The 15,628-nt window shown below is 40.6% G+C and overlaps 1 protein-coding gene across 1 annotated transcript in view; it reads right to left on the bottom strand.

The window, feature by feature from the left end:
• Positions 1–15,628, bottom strand: part of FAM47E (family with sequence similarity 47, member E) — a 48,666-nt gene that overhangs the window by 4,899 nt on the left and 28,139 nt on the right. The window contains exons 4-7 of the mRNA XM_014544866.1: positions 14,229–14,368; positions 11,922–12,072; positions 9,459–9,644; positions 3,373–3,522 (exon numbers count right to left, since the gene is read on the bottom strand). Of these exons, the coding sequence (XP_014400352.1) occupies positions 3,373–3,522; positions 9,459–9,644; positions 11,922–12,072; positions 14,229–14,368 (627 nt within the window). The remainder of the gene's footprint in view (positions 1–3,372; positions 3,523–9,458; positions 9,645–11,921; positions 12,073–14,228; positions 14,369–15,628) is intronic.

Here is a 15,628-nt window from a genome sequence, read left to right on the forward strand (position 1 = left end):
TATATAGGATATGTACATAGATGGTAATCTGATACATAAACTGTTTTCCTGAGTTCTGTGAGCTGCTCTAGCAGATGATCGAATCTGAGGAGGGGGCTGTGGGAACCAGCGATGTATTTAGCCAGTTGGTCAGAAGCACATCTGAAATGAGGGCAGTCTCATGGGACTGAGCCCTTAACTTGTGAGATCTGACTTTATCTTCAGATAGATAATGTCAATATTACATTAAATTGTAGGACACCCAGATGATGTTCAGGGAATCAGAGAATTTCTTGGTGTGTGTGTGGGAGTAGGGGAACCTAACACATTTGGTGACTAGAGTTGAGAGTGGTAGAGGAAGAAACAGAAGTGTTTTTCTTATTCAACAGTATATTCACAGTTTTTAGATCTTAGTGCACGAAATTCGTGCACGGGTAGGGTTCCTAGGCCTGGCCAGCAATCAGGGCCAATCAGGTTCCCCGTGTCCCTGCCCGCACGCCACCACTGTGCAGTTCCCCCCACCTCCCTGCCGCCTCCTTCCCTCACTGCCACCACATGGTTCCCTGCTTCCCTGCCTCCTCCTTCCCTCACTGCCACCACATAGTTCCCTGCCTCCCTGCCTCCTTCCCCCTTGCCACCTGTGCACTGCGCCACAGCTGCTGGTCGCCCGCCATGTCCTGCACCTCCCCCTGGTGATCAGTGTACATCATAGCAAGCGATCGAACTCCCATTCTCCTGGTTGAACTCCTGAGGAGACACTTTGACTAATTAGAATCATTTGACTCTTTATAAAATACCTCAGATGTGTAGGTTACATTCACAAGACCTGCTGAGGGGCTCAGTTGTTCATGGGAAGGCTTCAGCACCCTGACAGAATCCAAACACCAGGACTCAGGCCCCTGGAAGAAAGAGCTAAGATGCTTTTCCTCAGACAGGAGCCAAGAGATAGGATTTGGCATCTTCTCTTTTTATTCTGCCAGTTTGGTTTCTGCTGTCAGATGTGTTGTCTCCCTGCTGATGCACCTGCCTTGGGGTTGGCCTTAATGGGACCAAAGTAAAAGGGAACTATGTACAGGGCATGTGCCATGCAAACTCTGACTGCTACTAAAACACTCTGAATTCTCTAGGAAGTGTTTACGTTTCCTTTGCTTCTTTGCTTCCATATCGAAGGACAAAGAGCTGTGGCTTGTATCAGGACAAAATGGGGTTGGCATTGACAATATCATTGTTGTCGGCCTCACGTGGAAACAGACCAGAGCAAAAATTCACTTCCTGGGGCCCACCAAGGTCTTCTGTCTCTTCCCCATTTTCTCTTTTGCCTGTCTAGTTTCCCCTCCCTTAACTTGCAAAGCTGGCCCAGCTGCCTCCCACGTGGAGCAGCCCCCCTTGGAAGACTCCGTAACCGGTGGAGTGGGAGGTTGGACCATTTAGCAGGAAGTTCTGCACCAGCCCAGCCAGAGGCAGAGCTAGAATATTACATTAAATTGTAGGACACCCAGATGATGTTCAGGGAATCAGAGAATTTCTTGGTGTGTGTGTGGGAGTAGGGGAACCTAACACATTTGGTGACTAGAGTTGAGAGTGGTAGAGGAAGAAACAGAAGTGTTTTTCTTATTCAACAGTATATTCACAGTTTTTAGATCTTAACTCCAAAAGGCGTGGTTATCAAAAAAGACTTGATCCAGTCCCAGTATCTTTGGAGTATTCATGTATTCATTTGGTTTTTCCTTTCATTTATCTGAATTTAAAAATTGGATATGTAAGATTATACCATTGTAATTCAGTTCTTTAAGACCATTTCACCTTCCAAACAAACTTAATCAGTAGCAGTTAAGACTCATGTTACCAGAAAGACAGCAATGTCATCATAGTGACTGTCCCTTACTAGCACAACCCTGCACCTGTGTCTTGTGAATTGGGGTGCCATAGCCAAGTGGCCCCCCAATTCACAGGCACACAGGTAAATCAATCTTCAGGTATTACAAAATTGTGACATAAAAATCATTATAGAACGACTCTGTTGCTTTAAATCATTTTTGTGTCTAAACTGTCTGATAAACCATCTTTTACTGTAATAGTTCTATCAGCCATATTTCCAAAATTTATATATTACTTCTTTTATTAGATTTTGCTGTCAAAATAAAATATTTTTGGAAAATTATTTGTTTTTAACGTTTAGTCTTTAAGAATATATTTCTAAAAAGAGAACTTCTAGATACTTTAAACAAAAAATTTTGTAACTATTTTTTCTTTTAAAATATTTGAGAATGGTTTGTTATATTTTAAAAATGCAAATGAAATAGTTTTATGTTATGTATTAAATTCACATAAATTTAGATAGGCAGCTCCAAAAACATACACCAAGAAATAGTGCTGTATATTATTTACATTATTATCTCACATCTCAAAATAAGAATTTCATGCCCAGTACTAGAAAAATATTTAAAATGACCATCCTTCCTCCAATCTAAAGGAGGCAGCTGATGAGTGATTTATGAATGAATGAGTAGCCAAATTTGTATAGCATTTTACTTTTTCAAAGTGTTTTCACATTGAGATCCGGGAGAAGTGTGGGGTCTATTGAAAAAGGGAAGTGTTTCACACATATTCTCATTGGAGTCCTGCACAAGTGTTGTGTCAACATCTCCAAGTTTTCAGGACTGCAATGAGGATCTCCTTTCCATTAGATACCTGTACACAAGAGATCAGCAGGCAGAGTTTATTTGTAGTAGAATTAGAGCACATTTTTGTTGTTTGTGATATCAGCCTTTATCCCTCTCCTCTCAGCTCCTGCAACTCTGCTGAATTGCATAAAAGAAGTTTCCTGATTGCAATTTTGAAATTCTTTAATATGCATTCACTACAGATAAAAAAAAAATTTTTTTAAACAGGCCTCACATTGTGTTACTCAATGAGAATCCATGACATTATATCCATTCTGAGTACTGAGGTGGTCCTACGTTGCAATTTTGAAATTCTTTAATATTCATTCACTACGGATAAAAATTTTTTTTTAAATAGGCCTCACACTGTGTTACTCAAAGAGAACCCGTGACATTATATCCATTCTGAGTACTGAGGTGGTCCTACCTGGTCACAACACCCTGTGGACAGCCAAAGTATCCATGAACCCTGGACCAAGCATGGTAGAAGTACAGTGAGTAGTTGCCCCATCTTTGGCAATATTTCTGTCCACCATGAAGCCAGGAAATTTCCAGTCTTGCTTATTAGACATTCCCTATCTAATGACTTGGCATTCTCATTGCTGGATTCCCTATCTAAGCTATGAGACTTTCAGAAGCCTCTGCATTAATCAGAGACTCCACCTACAATATGAGGGTGCAGTTGCACTGATAATGTTTAGTTCAGATGATCCACAGCATACACACATACCTGTTTCTTCTGCTCCTTTCTTAAATTCTCGTCTTTGTGTAAGGCCTTGGGGTCAATCAAAGGTTCATCTGCTCTTTGTCTTTTCCACAGTTTTGGGTGCAGATACCAGGATCCATACCGCATCTTCACGTGCTTTGGTTTAGAAGTATTCTATGGAAAATAACATAATTCACAGTTTCATTCGTTGTTGTTGTGTTGGTTTTTTGTTGCTGTTTTTTTTGGTGTTTTTTGGGGGGGTCATTTTTACAAAAATTTAGCTTATGAAAGCAATTTTGAATTTATTTTGAATTTATGATTTATCCTTGCCAAAGTATTTTATGAAGCTTCAGTATGCTTTGATTTACAAAGGTAACATGAAGAGTTTGAGATTGAGAAAATAATGTGGTGGTTAAGCATGGTCTTTGGATTTAGAGATATCTGGTTTCAAATCCAACTTCCTCCACTTAGCAAATATTAAAGTCGACGGGCAAGTTACTTAAATTCTTCATCTGTAAACTAAGATAGCAGTACCCACACATAGGGTTGTTGGGAAGATCAAAGGAGAGAATTATATAAAGCAGCTAGAAATCATGTAAAAATCACATATTTCACCAAAGGGTAATGACTTTAAACAACCTTCAGTCAACCAAAATGATAAGTTACTAGCCCAACACTGTGCTCAGCCTTGTAAAAATGCTATCCAACACCCATCTCTTGCCTCTTTAATTAGAAGAAAAAGGAGGGCCCTGGCCATTGTGGCTCAGTTGGTTGAGCATTGTCCCGATTCCCGGTCAGGCACATGCCCAGGTTTCAGGTTGGATCCCCAGTTGGGTGCACACAGCAGGCAACTGATCAATGTTTCTCTCTCACATCAATGTCTCTCTCTCCCTCTCCCTCTCCCTTCTTCTCTCTTTGAAATAAATAAAAACATATTTTTAAAAAAAAGAAGAAAGAGGAAAACAACTAGATGCCATTCCTTTCTTTCTCCCATTTCTCAGTAGTGCATCTGTTGGTTCATGCTGGATACTATGGATACTATGGATACAATAACCACATATTGTCTCATCACAAAGGGGAGGCAGGGTCTAATGCTTGGGAGAGACAAAGATACAAGAAACACAAAGATCCAGCCCTTCTCTCTTCTCACTCATATTTAAACTATGAGGTGGAATGTGTCGGGCATCAAGGGTCCGGCCAGAGGCACCTGTCTAAAGCAGAGAGGATGGAACAGGACAGAGGGAGGGAAATCCCTCTCCTCAGATCTACATTAGCATTGTGATCCCTCCGTTCCAAGCATACGGACCTTCTGGCTGTTTCTAGAGCACTCCCTTCATGCTTTCGCCTCAGGGCCTTTGCACTCACTATCCCTTCTGCCATAATGCTTTTTACTCAACACACCCACACGACTTACTCCCTTACCGATTTCATGCGATCTTCTCAGTAGTATACTTCCTGACCACCCAGTTTAAAAATTATAACCACCTCACAATAGTCCTGTCTTCTTTCCCTGACTCATGTTTCTCAATAGTACTTATCACCATTTGAAATGCTATATATTTTTCTGATTGTTTATCTCTCCTTTCACCCTCAAAAATGCAAGCTTTTGAGATTGTTCCGTGCTACATCCCCCTGGCATCTAGAACAATACTTAGGATACAATAAGTGCTCAATAAGTAATTGTTGAATTAAAGTCCGATTCCTTAATTTGGGCATTATTGATATTTTGAGCTGGATAATTCTTTGTAGCACCCCCCAAATTGGGATAACCAAAAATGTCATCTCCAGACATTGCCAAATATCCCGGGATTGGGGGGCAAAGTCACCCTTGGTTGAGATCCACTGAATTAAAGGAAGGAGGGAAGGAAAGAGAGGGAAAAGGGAAGGAAGAATTATTGAATCTACACTATGTTATGTTCTTGGGTAACTGGTGTTCTTTCAAGACTCAGCACAAGCATAGTATCTTCTATGATGCCTTAACTGTGCTTGGTGAAATTGATTACTTCTTCTGTCCTGTACAAACCATGACATCATTTCATTGTAGTTAATCATTTACCTGTTGATCCTACTGGACTCTAAGCTCCTTAAGTGCAGGAGATAGTCCTTCATTTGCTCCCAGCACGTTTTGGCACATAGTAGTAGATGCTAAGAATTATTTTTTGAATGAATGTATAAACAAACGGATGAATGAATATACTAGGGTAATTCATTCATAGAGGCACATAAGAGGCACAGATGGCTGTGAGAGATTAGCAGTAAGAATAAATTAACGTCAATCAAAGGACCAGGAGAAAACCCATGGAACACATTGTCATGTAAACTGTGCCTAAAGAGAGATACAAGCATGAAGACATTGGAAGAGGGTAGTTCAGGCAGAGAGAATATTGTGAGCAGAGGTAAGGTAGTAGGAAAGCTCAGAGTTTTAAAGAACACCAAAGAAAAGAGTACCTCACGCCTGAGAGAACATGGGGTAAAAAAAATACACATGGGGACTTCCATCTGAAACAGGGTAAACAGATTTACCTTCCCACCTGCAACAAACAAACAAAAACAAACAAACACACATACACAACCAACACAGTATTTTTTTTTAAATGTGTTTACGACACTGGACATCAAATAACAAAACACCATGATCCCTGAGAGACAGGAAACCAACAAGATAAACCCCACAATTGAAAGGGCTCACTGCCTGGATAGTTTGCAGGCCACAGTGCAGGGAGAGCCCAGGAGGAGCCCAGTGGACTTCGAGTTGAGGAGACAGCACTGAAAATCCAGGAAGATGAAGGCAGCTACAGTTTGCAGTCCAGACTGCAAAGAAAGGGAATTCCAGAGGTTTGCACAGAGTGTCTCTCTGTGCATGTGTGAGAGGAAATTGCCAGAGGTCCGGGAAGAAAGCAACCAAAGGATTAGAGAGAACAATGCCCACTCCCTCCTGAGAACCTAAGGATTCACAGGACACTGGGTAGAATATACTGGGTCCTGCCTCAGCAGTAGGGAATCAGCCGTAGACTGAACATTACTTTGATCCTTCACAACAGATCTTAAAAGCAAGACCCAAAGGATCAAACTTTTCCAAATAACTTTAACTATACCCTAAGACAGTGGTTCTCAACCTTCCTAATGCCGCGACACCAGAGGTCTGGGAAGAAAGCAACCAAAGGATTAGAGAGAACAGTGCCCAGCACGCATGGGGCAGGGACAATGCCCACTCCCTCCTGAGAACCTAAGGATTCACAGGACACTGGGTAGAATATACTGGGTCCTGCCTCAGCAGTAGGGAATCAGCCGTAGACTGAACATTACTTTGATCCTTCACAACAGATCTTAAAAGCAAGACCCAAAGGATCAAACTTTTCCAAATAACTTTAACTATACCCTAAATGCCCAGCACCCAAAAAGATAAAATTCATCTACTCAAATATCACCAGGCATGTGGAGAGGCAAGAAAACATAATCCACAATGAGGAAATAAATCAAGGAGTAAAACATATGCAGAAAAAACAAAGATAAGGATGACAGAAGATTTCTCATTGGAAACAACTCAACCAAGAAGACAGTGAAGCGACATCTTTAATAGCAACTCACACAGAACCAATAGATATGTTAGAACTAGCAGACAAGAACATTAAAAGAATTATAATTCTGTAAGCTCAAAAGATTAGGTAGAGACACAGAAGATATATATTTTTTTATTTTTTTAAAATATATTTTTATTCATTTCAGAGAGGAAGGGAGAGGGAGAGGAAGAGAGAGAGAAAAACATCAATGATGAGAGAGAATCAGTGATTGGCTGCCTCATGTGCCCTGACCGAGAATTGAACTGTGACCTCCTGGTTCATAGGTCAACACTCAACCACTGAACCACACTGGCTAGGCCAGAAGATATATATTTTTTTAAACCCAAGTTGAACTTCTTAAGATAACAATTATAATGTATGAGATGAAAAATACATTGGCTAGGATTAACAGCAGGTTAGACATAGCAGGAGGGAAAAACATTAGAGAATTTAAAAATATAACAATAGAAACAGAGAGAAAAGATAATAAAAAACTGAACAGAGCAGCAATGAGCTATGAGACAACTTTATGCAGTCTAACAACATGTAATTACAGTCCTGGTGTTACAGAAAACCAGAGAAGAACCAAGCAATGCTTAGAGAGATGGAGTTACATTTATTATTATTACACGCGGGCCCAGAGGAAAATGTCTCTCAAATTCTGGGCGAAATCACACAGGAAGTTTCCCGTATTTATACCATTTTACCTTCTTTGTCTCCCAAATATGAGGTTTTTCCGGTTCCCTTTGTAAGTTCTTAAAGGGCCTTGTGTGCTGGGGCTTTGAGACCTCGACCAAAGGCTTGGCCTGACACCAGCACTGATAACTTCGTCTGGAGAAGGTTTATGGCCTCTCTGAAATGGGAGTCGTCTTATTTTCCTTATTATTTAAGCCAGCAGGCATTTACAGAAGCCAGAAATAGCAGGGTTACAATTTCAAACAGCAGTTTTTATATAAGATGGATGCTTCACTGGGAGTTGGGTTGAGAGACCAAAAACTGTTTTTTAAGAAATAACAGTAAAACTTTTTCCAAAACTGATGAAAACTATAAACCCATGGATCAAAGAGACTCAGCAAACCCCAGCTACAAGAAATATACACCAAGGTATGTAATGATCACATTACTCAAAAACAGTAACAAAGAGAAAATGTTAAAAGCAGCCAAGGAATAAAACATATCCAGAAAAACAAAGGTAAGGGTGACAGAAGATTTCTCATTGGAAACAACTCAACCAAGAAGACAGTGAAGCGACATCTTTAAAGTTCTGAAAACAACCCAGCAAACCAAACACTGGGAACCGAGAATTATATAACAACAAAAAGATCTTGAAAAACCTAGGCAGACTAAGGCTGTTTTCAGACAAACGAAAGCTGAAAGAATTCACCACCAGCAGAAGGACCATGTGGAAATAGATTTTGAACTTTTGCACAGTGACCCTCCATCTGCCAGTCAAAAGTTCAATTTTGGCAATAACCACCGTGGTTTATAAAGAAGAGTTTGTGCAATTATTTATAAGTACAAGGAATTGAGCAATTTCATTCAGCCCAGATTCAGGATAAGCAAGGGTTCAGGCCGTAGGTGTGATGGACATAATTTTTCCAGCAACAGTTTGCATTTTACCCTTTAGAAAGATGAGAGGAAAATGGACAAATTTAAAGAGTTGATATCAGTGATGGAATGCGTAGTTTTCATAAACCAATAGAGTTAGGGATAGAAAACATCATTTATGTAAAAATAGGTCAGTCGATTGTGTTAGATTGTAAAGGACAAGGTTAATATGTCCAAAATGTTGGAAATATAGTATAAAAAATGATGTGTAAAATACAGAGAGTAGCTAAAGATAATATATAGTTTTTCACTTTTAGAGAAAGGAGCTATCTCCCCACCCCAACTCCCATTTAGGCACTCAAGTCTTTGTTGGATTGGCACATTTGACTTGTGTGTATATTTGCACTAACACATTGTGTAAAAAAGTGGAAAAGTGCTTAGGGGCCCACAATACTTCCCTTTGGAACGTAGTGTGTTATTTCCCCTCTCTATTACCTTGTTCTACCTTCACAGGAAATTGGCATTGGGAAACTGAGCAAGTTATTAATGATCAGGCAAGCATGCGATCAGGAATGATGGTGTGTGGTCAGTTAGACTCCCCTAAAAACTCAAGAATTCTTTGGACATAAAATGAACAGTGTTCATGGTCATTCACTGCAGCATTTTACTGTTGCAATAATAAACATTCATATATATTTCCTCTGACAGGATTTCAACATATAAAACACATAAAGAGATTATCTCAACCTAGAAAACACATAGAATACTAATAACTTTTCAGATATGAACAATAATGCCAATTGACATGCCTTGATTGTATAACTGACTTTGTTATATGTATTAAATATTCACTCACTTAACAGATATTTATTAAACATTAAAAAGATTCAAGAATTCTACTGAAAAAGACTGGTGCCCCTTATAGTACCAGAATTCAAGAACATTTAAGATTTTAATAAAACTTTAAATTTGATTTTCAGTCTTCTCTCCTGTTGTAATTACCTTAGGTTCTGGCTCTAGTTCCTGGAAAAATTCTGACTCCTGCTGTTTCCTGAGCCCATCTCCCTTCTTTAGTTCCCCAGGAATCTCGCCGAGCTTCATCGGGTGGAGCGTATTATGGCTGACTCCCCTCTCATAGTTAATGTCAAATTGCTTCATGATGTACTCTTCATCAATCCTTGAGCTTCCCTGGAAGAATATCACATTGCACAAGTCAAGGACAGATGGCGAAATGCTCCTTGCTTTCTTCTTTAATCTAAGGGAGGCATTTGACCATGGCTGGAGAAGAGATAGTTTGGAGAAAGAGAAAATGCTCAGTCAGCATTCAGTGAAGACAAGAAGTATAGTTGACCCTTGAACAACAGGGAAGGGGGCTTAGGGGGGCTGACCTCCAGCACAATTGAAAATCCTATATAGCTCCTGACTCCCCAAAGACCTAACTACCCTTGATATTTGCAGGGAGGGGAGGAGGGTTGGTTCTAGGACCTTCCCACCATACCCCTCACACACCCTACAACTCCCCAGCCTATCCCACCCCCTGCCATGCTCAAGCCCCTTCTATAAAATGGTGTAAGTCAGCCCTCCACACCTGGACTCCCAACCATGGCTAGAAAACAGTATGGGCATTTTTTTTTAAAAAAATCTGCATATAAATGGGCCAGCACAGTTCAAACCATCTTGTTCAAGGAGGTCAACTGTATTTGGGGCCTGGAGGACTTTGCCTTAAGAGAGAATTTAGGACCTGCAAGAAGCAGTGAGTCCCTGAGGGAATGAATGGGCCTGAGGAAAAGTCAATCTGTTTGACCAAAGAAATTTCTCCAATCCTTTAGAGCAGTGACATCCCTAGAGGTATTCTCCAGGCATGTCTAGAAAAGTGTTTGTTCTGCTCGCAGACCCTCATAAGGGAAGCTGCCCCATCAGGGCTCCTGCTGAAGAAGGTGGTTGACTGTCGCAATAATAAACATTCATATATATATTTCCACTGACAGGATTTCAACATATAAAACACATAAAGAGATTATCTCAACCTAGAAAACACATAGAATACTAATAACTTTTCAGATATGAACAATAATGCCAATTGACATGCCTTGATTGTATAACTGACTTTGTTATATGTATTAAATATTCACTCACTTAACAGATATTTATTAAACATTAAAAAGATTCAAGAATTCTACTGAAAAAGACTGGTGCCCCTTATAGTACCAGAATTCAAGAACATTTAAGATTTTAATATAACTTTAATTTTGATTTTCAGTCTTCTCCCCTGTTGTAATTACCGTAGGTTCTTACATATTTTGTGCACAGAACAACCCCTTCTGCTGCCTTCCCCGGGCCACAGCCAGTGGGAGTGGAGATGGGTACATAAAGAGTAGCTAATCGGTAGGCTGACCCTTGACCTATGATGTGGCTAAAAAATAGCTTAGATTTGAAGGGCAGCAGAATATGCCACTCCAAAATATGCCTCTGGCATAAGAACTATTTTGAGTTGATGGTCTTGAGACTCAGCAGACAAAACAGGAAAAGCTCTGGAAACAGGATAAGAAGTTACCCTTTTGTAAGAGAAATTTACATTTATAGGGAAATCTCCAGTTGTAAGGGTGTCTCACTCTCTGTACCAGGAAGAGAAGGAAGACTCTAAATCATAAGAAACGCTTATCAATGGAGAAGGCACATACTTAAGTCTGCATAGCAAACCTTACTCTAGTTTACCTACTTTTCCTGGTCATCTCCTTATAACTGGCTCCCCACACACTTCTTTCTTTTGTCTTGTGCTGAAGATGGTATTTAAGCCTGAATTCTAAGCCACCTGGGAGAGTTACTCACTTTTCCTTGGGTATTTCCCATGTATATATGATGTATACGAGTTAATTAACTTCTGCTTATTTTTCTCTTGTTAATCTGAATTTTGTTATAGGAGCCCTAGAGAGAACTTAGAAGACTAAAAGGAAAGTTATATTTTCCTCCTCTACAGACTCAACACAATCCCACGTTAGAAAACATAAATTGGGGAGCACAGAGAGAATGAGGCCATTAGCAACTGAAGCTGATGTTGGGGTGACATTCACAGAGAGGAGCCATGAAATAGAGTCAGGAACATAAAGGGAGGAGTAGCATCGAAACCAGGGTGAAATAATGATGAAGCAGAAATATAGCAAGCAGAGTCAGTGAGGTAAACAATAACGCATGGAAGGAAAGTATAAGCTAATGCTACGGAGAAAACACCACAGGTGATGTGAAGGGGCCCGAGGGAGCATAACTGAGGTAAAGATGAGACCTTGGTCATAAGGGACTGAACATCAGGCTTGTCACCTGTAGAAAACACTTCTATGATAAGTGGTGGGAGAGTCATAAAGATTCCTTTATGACTTTGTTTGACTTAGATGATAGCCAAACACTGTTTTTTAATAAAAGTAACTTTGAACGTGACTTTAAAAGTTGTAAGTATTACTACTAACGTACAATCGAAGCAGCCCAGTCGCAGAAGTCTCTCACTGATTTGCGGACGTTTTCATAAGGATTAGGACCACCTTTGTGGAGCGAACCCTTTGCACTGGGCTTCTCTTCAGAAAGCGATTGGCGTGGCTTCTTCGACAGAGGAGTCTTCTTGGGACTAAAGACAATGGGATCATCAAATATGATCACTACAATATGAGCCACCATGAATCCAAATGGATTTCAAAAGGTATCATGGGGGAAAACAAGTATTTCCAACAGTTTCTTGCAAGCTCACACTATTTAAATTTTTCAAAGATTCCATTCCTATTTTCAATAACAGAAAGAGAATGACATGATTAGTTATAACAATTAAAGCTTATATAGCATTTTACCATTATAAGGTGATTTTTAAGATGATGAGTATCAGTACTAAGACATGTGCCAGGTAAAAGCGTAAATTGCTATGCTTGGAGTCTGCCATGGCCTCAGACAATCTTGACAAGTAGGAGACATCCTTGACCCCTCTGTCCCTCATCCCTAAAACCTAGCCTATTAATACGTCTGATGGATTTTAGTTCTGTCTTCTCTGGACTGCTGCAAAAGGCTCCTCACTGGTGTCTCTGAATCTTCTCTTCGGATCCCCAACCCTTAATCCCTAACCTATTCTCTAAACTGCAGCCAAAATAGTCATTTCAAAATATAAATCTGATCATAATCAGCCACTCTTCATCCTTGATTATACCCTCGTCAATGGCTTCTTTTAAAGAATTGAGACAAATTTACAGACCATAATAACTAGCGAATGGCTCACTGAGGGCCAAGAATTTAAAGATGCTCCCAGGGCCACACTGACCCACAGTTGGAGTCTCCAAGGGGATCCCTTCACATAACGCTGCTCCCTCTTCCCCATCCAGGATCTGAGCAAGTTGAAAAATAATACAAATTATTACTGACAGCATCCACATTGGAAGACATGGGTTTAGGTCCAAGAGGCCTTGCTCACTGAAACCCAGAAATGGGTAGACTGTCCAATCCTGTCCTGAGCAGGGACATTCCCTCAAGAAGGAAGAAACAGAGGAGAACTTGCTTCCCAGTGAAAGGGCAGAGCTGAGATGAGTGTCCTCAGTTGTTCTCCCCAGATTTACCAGCGGGTACACTCAGGGGCCAGAACAGTAGAGTTCCGGTCACCTTGTGTCTCACCCTCACAAACATGTATAATTTAATACAGTGCATTTTCTCTCACTCCAGGTAGGTAACTTGTGCAACTAGCAAAGCTCTACATGTCCCTTCCGAACACCCTGACCATGGTTCTGGGCCCTGTCGGTGGTCTGGGTGCCGTGGCTGGGCTTCTCCCTAGGACACCTACGCTCTTCAGTGCCTGCAAGTGACACCAGTTAATTTCAAAAGTCAAATGCATATCCCACATCTACTTATGTCAAGTATACATATTTCATTGCATTTACATTTTTAATTAAATATGACATGAGTTGGGAAAACAAGAGTTGTTTCTATGGAAATTAAGCTCAGTGCTTTAGAAAGATTCAATGAAGGTGTCATTACTGCTGCGATTTATGCAAAAAAAGATGACTTGGAAATCCAAGCAGTAGACCCATACTCAAAAAAAGGCTTTATACTAAAAGATAGAATGTGAATGCAATTATGTTCTAGGGCAGCGGTTCTCAACCTGTGGGTCGCGGCCCCTTTGGGGGTCGAACGACCCTTTCACAGGGTCGCCTAAATACATCCTGCATATCAGATATTTACATTACGATTCATAACAGCAGCAAAATTACAGTTATGAAGTAGCAACGAAAATAATTTTATGGTTGGGGGTCACCACAACATGAGGAACTGTATTAAAGGGTCGCGGCATTAGGAAGGTTGAGAACCACTCTTCTAGGGTAAAATAAGGTGCTTTAAGTACTTAAGTGTCATCTTTTACAATTCCCTATATTAACTTTTTTTTTGGGGGGTGGCTATCCAATTAACTATTGGTCCCAATCATGTGACTAAAAGGGCTTCTGCCATAAATAACTCAATGAGCCATTTTGGGTCAATTAATCAGGCTGTCTGCAGTGTATCTCTTCTCCAGCAGCTCTCACCGAGTCATGTGGACACGCTGGTGTTTGCTCCATTGCTGGCTAATTAACATCCATTAATTAAAAAACCACTGTTTAGAGCAGGACTCAAGGCTCCTTTCCCTCATTCTTGGCAACTTAGTTACTTTTGCTTCTCTAAATTATTCTAAAAATGAGTGTCCTTTGAGAAGGACACTCCTAGAATGCTTCATCAGGTGACAGGAATAATTGAGGGATTTAGAACAATACTTACGGCCCCGGGGAGGCTCGGGCGGGACGTTTTTCAAGCAGTTTTGTGGGTTCCTTGGTTTTTTTCTCAACACCCTCACAATGAGCCCATGCGTCCTCCAGTTTCTTGTCAGGATCCAGCACTTGCAGCACCCTTTTAAAGAGCTACACACAGAAAACAGTTTTGGTGGAAAGAAAAATGTGCTGAGAACGGGGGCCCCTTGATTCTAAAACAGAACGGCCCTTTGCTTTTCCTTTCTAATCAGTCAAAGCACTCCCTGGTTTCCGTGCAGATCCTGTGCTGGGTGCTAGGTGAACCTCCATCCCCTAGACCAATGGTCGGCAAACTCGTTAGTCAACAGAACCAAATATCAACAGTACAACGATTGAAATTTCTTTTGAGAGCCAAATTTTTTAAACTTAAACTATATAGGTAGGTACATTGTTATTAACTTAATTAGGGTACTCCTAAGGCTTAGGAAGAGCCACACTCAAGGGGCAAAAGAGCCGCATGTGGCTCGCGAGCCGCACTTTGCCGACCACGGACCTAGGCTATCTTCTGTGGCTGCATTGGTGCAACAGGGATAGAGTTGAGTAATTGCAAAAAAGACCACATGACCTGCAAAACCTAAACTATTTACTGTTTGGCCTTTACAGAAAAAGTTTGCTGACCCCTGAGTTAGATGCTTGTTTTGCCTCTCAGCAGCAAGGAGCTACTTTGCTTAAAGTTGTAGTAATTTGTCCTGCTTCCCTGGCACTAACCACATGTTTGCATGGGACAAGACAGAATCGAGGAGGAAATCAAGAGATGTCTCCCAAACATAGACCCCCTTGGAATTTCAAAGCTGACCACATGAGTGGAATTCCAAGGTGAACACACATGGGGAGAGGGCTAAAAACCCACTGGCACAATCATGGAAGGATGTCTTTCACAGTTGAGGGTCTGGGATCATCTATGTGACCACATTATAACAGATCTCTGGTTTAAAAGCCCCAAAGTCCAATCAAAGTATATGTGTTGAAGATTTATCTTGGTTGTTGTTAACCCTCCCACTTTTTTGAGGGGGGGGTTTGGGGGGATTGTGACATATGCACAGACTTCCACAACTCATTTGTAATTTCTGGGGGTTCTTGAACCCCCAAAAAGCTAGTCCATAAGCCCCAGATTAAGAAACACTGATCAATTCTTTTTGCTAGTTGTGGGACAAATTGTAAAATGCACTAGTCAAAGAACTTGTTTTCAATTAGATTAATTAACAATTAGCAAGTGCTTACTTGAAATTAATTTAAAATTAACAGCATCTACTAAGTGCCAGATAAGGGGTACAGACAATACGTCATTGGAATTGAGAGAAGAAATAGACTATTGTTCAGTAAGGTGAGAGAAGGGTTCACAGATGAAATGATCAAATATGGATAAGAAAA

Source organism: Myotis brandtii, unplaced genomic scaffold (assembly GCF_000412655.1).
Source record: "Myotis brandtii unplaced genomic scaffold, ASM41265v1 scaffold111, whole genome shotgun sequence".
In the NCBI taxonomy this organism is placed as follows: domain Eukaryota; kingdom Metazoa; phylum Chordata; class Mammalia; order Chiroptera; family Vespertilionidae; genus Myotis; species Myotis brandtii.